At 43.1% G+C, this 12857-nt stretch overlaps 1 protein-coding gene across 1 annotated transcript in view; it reads right to left on the reverse strand.

The window, feature by feature from the left end:
- LOC125018489 (spectrin beta chain, non-erythrocytic 1) overlaps positions 1-12857 on the reverse strand; it is a 90753-nt gene that overhangs the window by 61529 nt on the left and 16367 nt on the right. The window contains exon 2 of the mRNA XM_047602423.1: positions 2574-2879. Coding sequence (XP_047458379.1) covers positions 2574-2721 — 148 coding nt within the window. The 5' untranslated portion in view covers positions 2722-2879. The remainder of the gene's footprint in view (positions 1-2573; positions 2880-12857) is intronic.

Genomic DNA, 12857 nt, shown 5'->3' on the forward strand with positions numbered 1-12857 from the left:
CAAGCTTCAGAAACCGTGGCAGTTGTCGTATTTACTGCGGCCAGTGAAGGCAGCTTGTACAGCTGCAGCAACAATAACCTCAGCAGGATGAAACATGGAGACGACCAGAAAACGTCTGAGGAGCCACAGTTTACATCCAAATAAATAAGCATCTGGACTCGCTGGGTTTAAGGAAAACGTTTCTAAGACACTGGAGCAGGTTTGAGGTTTAAATAATGATCTTTGACCATGAAAGTGGTGCAAATATTTTATCATTAACAGGTTTTTATGTGGCTCCTTTAGCCTCGAAAACAGAAAAACAGACAAACACGGATGAATAACAGATATTTCTTTAATTAATTTTGAGGTAATACTTTAACATCTATAATTTTCATTATAAATCAGATCAATCATAATGATTGATCCGATGCTACGTTGTGTGTAATGTTTCTTTAGCCTAACGTTAGCTTGTTTGGGCTAATGCTAACAGATGTTAGCTTGTTTTCTGTTGTTTATTTGGTTTAGTTAAATGTTAGCTCCTCTAGGCTAATCCGACCTCTGCTAGCTTACTTATGCTACAGCAGCTAGTGGAGGGCGGATCCATTCAAGTATCGACATTGATCGATACCAACATTGGTATTGATACTGGTTGATACCAAAGTAACGAGATTGATACTAAAGTTTCTGTTTCTTATACGAAGTCAAAATGAAATCGAGTTGTAAAAAGGCTGTAAGATACAACGGTAACACAACGAACTTGTGTAAGCAAATGACCAGACAACTTTGTGTTATTTCTGAACAGAAACTTGTATTTACTTATAAACTTTGCCAAAACTCTGTAACTGACTAATGTTCCAAAAGGTAAATCACAAAGAAACACTTAAAAAGTCACAAATATTCATTGAGACACAGAATGATTCAGACTGATGAAGCTTCCACCTCAATTCTTAAAAAGTATCGATATCAGTATCAGGATACTGGCCCTGTATTTGTCTTGGTATCGGATCGATACCAGATCCAGCGGTATCGCAGAAAAACATCAATAATCTGAACAAAGAGTCTGAGACGGAATAAACAAACACACGAGTTCCTCCTCAACATCCCATCACTCACGTCCTCAAACGCAACACAACACAACACAACACAACGCAACTCACAATCAAACCAACAAACCAGTCACAACATGCTCTTTAGTTGAGACTCGAGTGAAGCCTGAAGCTTTAAGACACGTTTTAAAATATTCATTTAATTCATCTTTTTTTTCTCTTTACATCAACAATAAAAACGCAAAATTTACAACTTCACAAATGCCCAAATTATTTCCTTATAACAAACAGGACGAGTTTTATGTCAGCTGACTGCACACACACACACACACACACACACACACACACACACACACACACACCAGCAGCTTTCTGCATATTTAACACTGGGGTGAATTATTTAGTGGAGTGTGTCACTACGAGAGGAGGCAGCAGATACAGTTACTGAAACACACACTTAATGTGTAACGTTGTGTATTTTAACCAATTAAACTGTCGATGAAGACGCTTCTTAAAAACATAAACTTCCTGTCGACCAAACTCGTTGCTGAGATGAATCATCCCAGAGAACCAGCTAGCATTGAATTAGCATTAGCACTAATTCACACACACAGGAAATAAAAGGTCAACACAGGCAAACACAAAGCTTCTGTATGTGTAGGAAGGGCTAGTGTTAGCTAGGATGCTAAAAAGACTGGGCTAAAAAAGGCTAGGAACAGGTGTTATTAGCTGCGAGGCTAGGAACAGGTGCTATTAGCTGTGAGGCTAGGAACAGTTGCTACTGGCTGTGAGGCTAGGAACAGCTGTTATTAGCTGTGAGGCTAGGTAGAGCTACTACTAGCTGTGAGGCTAGGAACAGTTGCTGTTAGCTGTGAGGCTAGGAACAGTTGATACTAGCTTTGAGGCTAGGAACAGTTGCTACTAGCTTTGAGGCTAGGTAGAGCTACTATTAGCTTTGAGGCTAGGAACAGTTGCTACTAGCTTTGAGGCTAGGAATAGTTGCTGTTAGCTGTGAGGCTAGGTAAAGCTACTGCTTTGTTTTAAATGTGTCTGGACTCTGATCAGTATCTCAGCTGCTTTGTTCACATCTTCTTCTCTTTTCTAAATTGAAGTTTTCGTTCAAACGACACATTTGTGTTTGATTGTTGCTTCTCCTAGTGACAGTTTTAACGGTAGGCGCTGCGTTACCGCCCTCTGGAGGGAACAAATACTACAACTATGAGCACACCTCAGATTCTGCTTGTTTTTCAGCTTCTTTGAAAGCATCGTCACATTACTGCTGCATACAACAACAACAACAACAGCAACAACAACAACAACAACAACAGCAACAACAGCAACAACAACAACAACAGCAACAGCAGCCGCAACAACAGCAGCAACAAGCTCTGACTCCAGGGGTAAACACCGCTCTTTAAGTTCAAAGTGAAGGGAACGAGAACATATGAGCTTCTTCCTGCAGCGCCCCCTGCTGAGTGGAGGCTACTTCACACTTTACTTTCTAGATTTCCAGAGACAAACCATCAGGGTTGAGGTTCGTCCTCTTACCTGCGAGGGCTTTGATGCGCGAGCGCTCGAACAGACGAGCTGAGCTGTTCTCGTTGTCCCATTCGTCGGCGTCCCACCGGTTGTTGACGCCTTCGCTGTACTGCTGCTGGATCTCCATGTGGTCGTACTCGGCCGCTACCGACGTCATCCTGACCGCGCCGCCGTGACTCCGCCCCCACCGCCCAGTCCTTCCTCCTCCTGCTGCTGCTGTTAGCGACGACGATGACGAGACCCTCCAATACACTCAGACCGGCTATGGTTGGCGGGTCGGGACGATTTCACCCCCCCACGAAAAAAAAAAAACACCTGTAGGAATGTAAACAGAGAAATGATAGAGGATGAGAAACAGATTCATTTACTTAAAAATAAATTCACAAAATTTATTTATCTCATGCTAGGAGGCTAGGAAGAGCTGCTATTAGCTGGGAGGCTAGGAAGAGCTACTATCCATTAGTAGGCTATGAAGAGCTGCTCATACCTGGGAGGCTAGGAGCAGTTCCTATTAGCTGGGAGGCTAGCAAGAGCTGCTTTTAGCTGGGAGGCTAGTGAGAGCTGCTATTAACTGGGAGGCTAGGAAGAACTACGATTAGCTGGGAGGCTAGCAAGAGCTGCTTTTAGCTGGGAGGCTAGGAAGAGCTAGTATTAGCTGGCAGGCTAGTGAGAGCTGCTATTAGCTGGCAGGCTAGTGAGAGCTGCTATTCGCTGGCAGGCTAGTGAGAGCTGCTATTCGCTGGCAGGCTAGTGAGAGATGCTTTTAACTGGGAGGCTAGAAAGAACTACGATTAGCTGGCAGGCTAGTGAGAGCTGATATTAGCTGGGAGGCTATTTTTGTTCCATCCATTTTAACTCTAAAGTCTCTAAATTAAACGTCATGTCTTTATCTTAACCAAATTAATAAATAACCACATTTAGATTTTGCTTTATTCATTCATTTTATTTTTTATTTAAATGTCTTCTTTCAAATCTATTCATGTATTTAAATCATTTAATGTTCAAGCCTCCATTTATCAGTAAATGTGGGAACGCTGCCCCCCTGTGGTCACAGCACATTACTACAAAACCTCACCTAAACCTCAAACTTCCTCCAGTCCCTCAGACACGAAGAAGATACTCTGACAAAACATCTTCTCTAAACTCCACAAGTCAACTCTCTTTTTTAAAAAAACGTCCCAGGACTAAACAGACCAGGACTAAACAGACCAGGACTAAACAGCACTGAGCCCAGATTAAACTTATTTTAATCAATATAAACATTGTTCTAATTTACTCGTTCCATCTAAGGTCTGATTCCAAGAAGAAATAAATGACATTAACTGCAGACAGACAGTGGTTTTCTTATTTGTTAATGAATTAGTTTCACACTAACAGGAAATATTTTTATGAATAATTAAGTATTATTTCTCTCACCACTTGGTGTCAGTGCACAATCAGAACATGATGTTATTGTGTTTTATATAACGTGACTGTTATTTATTTATCTTTATGGTAATTATTATTATTTTTATTATTATTAAATCGTCCTTATTTAAAGGTTATTATTCTGTTGTCTAAATGTGTAATGACGGACCACGTCCTGCAGGTGGAGACATTCAGCATATTTAACACTAATGGGACCTAATGGGACCAGATCCTGACCCATGAAGTTCAATCTGCCCTCATCTTGTTTGGGAACTGGGAAATAGGACTAGATAAGTTTTTAATAACTTACATTTTTTTTTGCCCGATCTTTATTTTTACTTTTTAGACGAAATAAATATAAGAAATGAAATGAAATCAGTCCTGACATGTGTCAGTTTGGATCCTGATCTTTTGAATGATGACATCTAACAAACTATGTTACAGTGTTTACTTTATGTTCCGGGTACTTTTCACGTATTTCATCATTAAGAGATAAAGAGACGAACATTTAAACTATTATTACATCATGTTATGAGCATTTGGTTGTTTTGAATTTTGAATCTGGTTTAACCAAAACGAGCTGCAGCTTCCTGGACATTTCACATGTAGAACATCATCACTGGGAGTAAAAAGGACCGAATCAAAACTGATGCTGATGTGGACGAACTTCAGACGTGATTTAACTGATGTTTGACAGAAACAAGAGAGTCAGTGTGAGTCAGTGTGAGGATGGATGAGGATGAAACGCTACCTGGAACGGAGGCGGTGGTTTTTTTATTTTGTAACATTTTTTTGTTTTGTTGTTTAATAAAAACTCAACAGGAAGCAGAGCTTTACTATGGCTCCGCCCACTGACGTCTGCCTCCACCAATGAGAATATTCTGTGTTCTCCTGCAGAATAAACACACTCACACTCTATGTGTGTGTGTGTGGGTGTGTGTGTGTGTGCGCAGCTCAAACAACAACCAGTCAGGGTGAAGCTGCTCCTGTTGCTACGCTAAAAATATGCTGCTGCCACCGGGGCCCCGACAGTGAAGCCAACACAATGTTCACTCATGCACAAGATAAAACACCCACACACACACACACACACACACACACACACACACACACACAGGGTTTAGAAAGTGTGTCACTGCAGGACGGAGGAACCAGCGAAGAGGGCGAGCGAGATTCATGCCAACAGGATTAATAAAGAGAGAGAGAGAGGAGGGTTCTGTCTCGTGATGTCATTTCATCATTAATCCGTGGGACATCAGGTCAGAGTCGTAAAGAACCAACTTTCATGAACGCAACACGTCCTGATTAAACAAGATGGAGGCACAGACTCATCAGACCGGAGCCCTGGGTCTGAACTTAAACACAACACAAACACTAGAGTCACCACAGCTCTTCAGACCAGCAGGTGGCAGTGGACTGGATTCATCATTTAGAAGAGGAGGCTAGGAAGGGCTAATGTTAGCTAGGAAGCTAGGAGGAGCTACTATTAGATGAAACACTAGGAAGCTATAAAACCTACTATTAGCTAGGATGCCAAGAAGAGCTACTATTAGCTAAGAGGCCAGGATGCTAGTATGGGCTACTATTAGATAGAATGCTAAGAAGAGCTACTATTAGCTGGGAGGCTAGGAGGAGCCACTGTTAGCTGGGAGGCTAGGAGGAGCTACTATTAGCTGGGAGGCTAGGTGGAGCTACTATTAGCTGGGAGGCTAGGTGAAGCTACTGTTAGCTGGGAGGCTAGGTGAAGCTACTTAACATCAACTAAAACACTGAATGACATAAATGATGATTCTGAATAAAAATCTAAACATTGTGAATTAAATATTTATCTAAATTTGTTTTAGCGTCTCATTCATGTGAATCTGTTCATGACGACCGACGACTCGTAAACACGACGACGGTTAAAACCCTGAAACCACGTTGAGACGAGGAGAGAAAGAGACGAGATGATGGTTCCTGAGGATATTTATAGGTAAAGAGACGATGACGACACCGAGGACAGAAACAGACGGAGGGATGAACGGAAGAAAGAAAAGTCCACAAACACCACGTATAAATTCAGCTGCAGACCTATAATCAAACAATGAATCCTACATTTCCCACGATGCACCTGGAGCCAGCAACCAACCAGAGACCGGAGTTATTCTATAACTCCTCTATAATCCTGCCTCCCTCATTAAACTCAACCCGTCCCGTCTCTTCTCTCTGAACTCTAACATCGTCCAGTCAAACCACACGTCTCCATGGTTACGGCCCGACAACCGCACAAAAGCCTCGAGAAGTTTTACACCGAGAGGAGACGAGGAGCAGAAACCAGGTTTGAGACTAAAACCAGGAGCTGCAGGAGACGGTTTCTACTGAAATGACTGAACCACGTGCGTTAATCTGGGGCTTTGTGTTACTTTAGTGTGTGTTTGTAGAGTATTTTTGTGTGTTTGTGTTGTATTCTAGACTCGATGGAGTGGGTTAAAAGGTGTGGGATGAATCCGAGCCGTCGTTATGTCACAGATGGAGAAACAGACGGGGCTCCACTCTCTGTATTTTCAGCCGCTCTGACAATTTTCTGCAATTCAAGTATCAATTGTTCGCCATGGCAACCGCATCCCAAGTGGCGTTCAAACTCCCACGCAGGACACGCCGCCTCCACGCCGCCATTTACTGTACGACAACACAACACACGTCTATTCAGGAATAAAAAAAGATTTCCCAACGCCTCATTCTCAGGACACGGACAAGAAAGAAAATTTAAATGTTTAGATGCAACTGTTTTACATTTCATCCATAAAGAATCCAATAATAATCGTCCAATAACGTTTATTCTTTTCTCACAGGAAAACACCAGTGAGTCTGGAAGAATGTGGGCGGGGCACTGACATCATGACTCCGCCCTCACGCCGTACTAAACAGACTCTGGCGCCACCCGTGTCCCCGATAAAGGCGTCAGTTTGGCTAAACTGAAGCCAAGTGTAGAGTGACCATGTTGTATACGGTCTCAGTGCTTATAATACACAGCCCTTCATTTATGTTAACAAACCATGTTTTGGCTTAATGAAGCAAAGATGGAGCTCCCTGGTGTGGGCTGCAGGTAGTCAATAGCCGCCTTCTTTGGTGGTCTCACACGCAATGGTTTTACACAGGTGTTAGGTGTTAATTTAATGTTTCCATTTTAGTTATTTGACACATTTTGGAATTCGTTAAAGCTTTTCCTCCTTCCATCACTACGACTCGTCTCTAACTCCCGAGTTCATTCAGATTCAGACCTGCAGGAGTTTCTCCTTCTGTCCAACGTCCTCCAACTGTTCACTGCAGAGCTCATTAAAGGCGTCTGATAAATGTAGGACGTCATCCATCACACTGTCCTCTCTGCAGGGTTTATGTAGGCCACACTGAGCCATGTAGGCCAGCAGCTTCTAACTGAACCTCTGCTTCCTGTTCAGGCCCTGAGATACGAGGAGGAGGAGGAGGAGGAAGGTGAAGGTCTAATGGTGATCACATGATCAGTGAGTTGACTCATGAACTGTTCTGCTAGTTCATTAAAGCTGAAGCTGTGTTAATTATTTAACAAACTATTTCTAAAGTTATAATTAATCCTCAAGGACCAGTCAGAAGGATTCAGAGGAGTCTGGTATATAATGAAACAGTAACAGGACCTGAGGAGGAGGAGGAGGTGGAGGAGGAGGAGGAGGAGGAGGAAACCGCTGTGAGTTTCTGTTTTTAAGTGTGAAGATCTGTTATTTGACCTCGTCACTGTTAAAATCCTCTAAAGTCGAGTCAGTGAAACGGGACCATTCATCTCTGCCAGGAAATATATTCACCATCTGAGGTTCCTCTGTTGAATCCTCGTCCTCGTCCTCGTCCTCGTCTTCGTCCAGTCAGATTTGTGAGGAGACAGACTTCAGTCATTTAGAGTTTCACTCTCAAACGTCCCCAGAGGAAAATAAAATTAAACCTCGGCAGGAAATCTCCTCTGACGGCGTTATCAGTCCAGCTGCTCCCTGTAACCGGGTTAGCCGAGAGACAGAGAGCGCTGCTAATGCTGTTAGCGGTTGCCATGGTAACAAAGATCAATCAATGGGCAAATGGAACCAACAAAAAAAAAAAAAAAAAAACCACAATCGCAGACATCCCATCAACACAGGCAGCACACACCAGTAGGAAGAGCTAGCATTAGCAGCTAGGCTATGAACTACTAGCTACTATTAGCTCAGAGACTAGGAAGCTACAAGGACTTCTTATTAGCTGGAAGGCTAGAGAGCTACAAAGAGCTGCTAGCTCAAAAGCTAGCATGCTAGGATGAACAACTATTAGCTAGTTGTCTAAGAAGAGCTACTGTTGGTGGGAAAGCTAGCATGAGCTATATCTAGACCATCACGTTATGAGCAGACTGGTGCTAGCTGGCATTAGCCATGCAGCAGGGGAGCCTCCATAACCTCTAATGTCCTTTGGTGTCGAGTTCTCTTTGCTGACGAGACTCAAGTATTTAAAGTCTTTGACACAGTCGAGGCCCCTGCTGCTAATCACCAGGTCTGAATATTCAGTTTGAATTTCCTCCTCATGTTTTTAGTCTAATCATTATTAGTAGTGGTATTAGTAGTATGAGTAGCATTATTAGCCGTCTCTTCTTCTCTGATGGTTCGTTCCAGTGCTGCTACGCTAACGTCCAGAGAACGAATCCAACCAAACCTCTGAATAATGTGAGGTCGTGTTTGAGGGAGGCTGCAGTGACTAAGCTCCGTCCTTCCACCAGAGGACAAACCAGCGTTGGTGCAGAGCAGGAAACACAAAACCACCGCTGCCTCATCACAAAACGAAAACCTGTCCCAGGACCCAAACTAAAAGCTCCGCTTACAGAAGGGAGAGGATGCAGGACGGAGCGCTGAGGTGTTAATGAAGGCTCATCAGCTGGAAGCCTCCAAGTCATTTCAATATGACGCCTTTACAGACCTGACACACACATACATATACAGTAATCCTCACAAATACCATAAAATAAATAAGTCTAAGTCTGTAGAAGAAGAAGGTCTGACGCCCGTTTGGTGAAAAATGAAATCAGTGTTGATCTCTGTAACGAGTCCGGACCAACCACAGGACGGAGGTCAAGTTTGTTTCAGTCGATAAAAGACGATCAGATGATTCCTCCAGCTCCAGGTCTTTGGTTTCAACCACTAGAATTTATTTCTTTTAATTCATTATCATCTATAACTCGTTTTCAAACATAGTGCGTTGTGCATGTTTTATTTTTTATTTTTTTAATTCCTATGAAGTATTTTTTATGTGGCTCCAGAGGAGAGCAGGGATTTATTCTGCTTTTAAAGTCTTCTACGTGTTCCTCAGCTCCAGGTCCAGTATTCCTGAAATAAAGTCTAATCTGGGATGGACAGGATTATCCTGACTGATAATCAACTCATTTAATTAAATAAATAGTTCTGACTGGTTTTAACGTGGATGAGCCACGAACCACTGGCTCGGTTTCCGGCGCCTCTTTGCTCGACCATGTGAGAAAAAACCTCCAACACTGACAAAAGGGAGAGGAAATAAAAGGCTGAAAGGAATGTGTCAGGATGAGAGGATGAGGTCAGAGTCAGAGAGGACGACAGGATGAGAGGATGAGAGGATGAGGTCAGACCTGGACCAGCAGACTGAGCTCATGAGTGAATGGAATAAACAGAGAGAGGGAGGAGAGTAAAGTGGTTCCACCTGTTATTAACAAAGATCTGGATTTATAATCTGCACCAGGACCAGACTTCAGACTTTCTTCCAACTCTTACGTTCTCCAGTTAGAACCTCAGTCCATGAACTCTCTGAAAATGATTCTGTTGAATCAGACGTCAGCGCAGAACGAGTTTCAGTTTATTTGGTTTAGTTCAACTCAAAATCAAAACCGAACGGAAACTGAAACCACATCACTGTAACATCAAGACCTCTGCTTTAATTTTAAACTAAACTAAACCTAAACTAGAACCTAACTAGAACACAAAATAGAACCTAACTAGAACCAGTCTAGAACCAAATCTAAACTAAATTAATTAAAACTAAAAATAAACCCAAAAAAGAGCCAAACTAAAACTAGAACTAAAAAGACAACCACACTCAAATCAAACCCAAACTAAATCAAATTGGAATCAATCTGAACCCAAACTAGAACTTAAAAGTAGAACCAAAGTGGAACCAAAGTGGAACCAGAGTGAAACCAGAGTGGAACCAAACTAGAACCAGAGTGGAACCAAAGTGGAACCAAAGAAAGTTAAAACTAGAACCAAAGTGGAACCAAAGTGGAACCAGAGTGGAACCAGAGTGGAACCAAACTAGAACCAAACTGGAACCAAAGTAGAACCAAATTGGAACCAAATTGGAACTTAAAACTAGAACCAAAGTGGAACCAAAGTGGAACATAAAAGTGGAACCAGAGTGGAACCAGAGTGGAACCAAAGTGGAACCAAAGTGGAACCAGAGTGGAACCAAAGAAAGTTAAAACTAGAACCAAAGTGGAACCAAAGTGGAACTTAAAACTAGAACCAAAGTGGAACTTAAAACTAGAACCAAAGTGGAACAAAGTGGAACATAAAAGTGGAACCAGAGAGGAACCAGAGTTGAACCAGAGTTGAACCAGAGTGGAACCAAAGTGGAACCAAAGTGGAACCAGAGTGGAACCAAAGCGAAGGCCCCGGTCGGGAGCCAGACGAGCGGCTGCTGCTCATCAATAAGTCATGTGGTCACATTTGTTCACTCAACCGAGTTGTTTTGTTCAGAGCAGAGATTCAGACAAAGAGACCAGAGAAATAAATCTGACTTCACTAGAACCAGATTCAGCTTCAGCTGATCGATGAGAGCATCAGCTGATTGTTAATTATTAATAACATTATTAATAATTATTACTCTGTTTATATCTTTGATTATTTAAGAGAAGAAATGACGCAATGTTAAATCCAGCTGCTCTGAACCTTTACATCTTTAACTAATATCTCAGGGTCTCAGTTTATTTTGTTTTCGTTGGTTGAATGAAACTTTATTGACACAGAACGTGTCCTGCAGGCCTCTGTGTTGTGTTCACTGTTCTGTAAATCCATATTTGATAACCTGACCATGAATTAGTGATGTAAGCTCGTACTCCCAGCGTCCTGTTATTTAAGCTCGTCACGTTTATCTGTTAGCGTTCCTCGCTAGCATCGCATGGACGAGGCTCTGGAGGCACTTAGCATTTACCAGCTCACACACCATGTGCTCTTAAGCTGCAGCGGCTGCTATTAATTATCAATGAGCGTCCTGAGTGCTCCATCAATAACACGGGAAACAGAGACGACGCTGTGTTACATCTGGACCCAAACGTACGGTCTGTTAGCTCATAGCAGCTCATAGCTCATAGCGCCATCTGTTCTCTGAAAGCCTGGACACGCCAAACAAACCAACAACCAGCTCCTTCATACGTGCTACACCTGCTACTAGATAGATACATAGATGCTTTATTAATCCCAAACTGGGAAATTTCACAATAATTAGCTACTATTAGCTACGAAGCTAGGAAGAGCCACTGTAAGCTGGGAGACCAGGAAGAGCTACTATTAGCTGGATGTTAGTAAGTTAAGAAAAGCTATTATTAGCTGGGAGGCTAGTAATAGCTGCTATTAGGTTGAGGCTTTGAAGGACAAGCTACTGTTAGCTTGAGACTATGAAGTTAGGAAGAGCTACTATTAGCAGGGAAGCCAGGAAGAGCTACTATTAGCAGGGAGGCTAGGAAGAGCTACTGCTAGATGGGAGGCTAGGAAGAGCTACTATTAGCAGGGAGGCTAGGAAGAGCTACTGCTAGATGGGAGGCTAGGAAGAGCTACTATTAGCGGGGGGGGGGCTAGGAAGAGCTACTGTAAGCAGGGAGACAAGGAAGAGCTACTATTAGCTGGATGCTAGCAAGTTAGGAAAAGCTACTATTAGCTTGAAGGCTAGGAAGAGCTACTATTAGGTTGAGGCTTTGAAGGACAAGCTACTGTTAGCTTGAGACTATGAAGTTAGGAAGAGCTACTATTAGCGGGGAGGCTAGGAAGAGCTACTATTAGCCGGGAGGCTAGGAAGAGCTACTATTAGCTGATAGGCTAGTAAGAGCTACTATTAGCTGATAGGCTAGGAAGAGCTACTATTAGCGGGGAAGTTATTTTAAGTGATAAATTCCAGTCTTCTATGTAATTCTCACACTTTGTAAATTCCTGGACCAGATTAGACCCATGGGCCACGTTTGAATGTGAAAGTGTTTCCCTTTAGAGGTGTGGTGAGGAGGGGGAGGAGGGGGGAGGAAGGAGGGGGAGGAGGGGGGAGGAAGCAGTGAGGGCGAGATGAGGTGAGGAGGTGGGAGGACGTGGGACGTGAAAACACTCGTTGTGCCGTTTCTGACATTTCCCCGAGAACTTTCTGCTTTGTGTTGAACTGAAACGAGGTCAAAGTTCCAGCGGGAGGGTGGTGTGTTTGGAGGCGGGGTTGCTAGGCGACGACCAACAAGGAAGGAGGCAGCTTTGTTCCTCCTGCAGACGGGAGTAGAACCACGCTGAGGCCACTACCGGACGCCCTGGAGGGGAACCGGCCAGCGCTGACGGACCCGAACACGAACCAAAGAGAGTAACACGTCTTCAAAGAGATGGAGCAGCTGCTGGTGTTGCTAAGCAACCATGAGATACTACAGAGAGGCTAATGTTAGCATAGCATATAACTGTGCCAATATTAAAAACTCAGGTTCTCTCTGAAGAACCACAACATCTCCTCCTCCTCCACAACGTGAAACAAAGCTACAGAGACTTCTTCTTCTTCTTCTTCTGTAGTCTACCATCAACGCCACCTAGAGGACTGGAGAGTGGCTGCACCACAGTCTCTCCACAGGTTCAAGGTTCTCTCTATTCACCTTAA

This window comes from Mugil cephalus, chromosome 13 (assembly GCF_022458985.1).
Source record: "Mugil cephalus isolate CIBA_MC_2020 chromosome 13, CIBA_Mcephalus_1.1, whole genome shotgun sequence".
In the NCBI taxonomy this organism is placed as follows: Eukaryota; Metazoa; Chordata; class Actinopteri; order Mugiliformes; family Mugilidae; genus Mugil; species Mugil cephalus.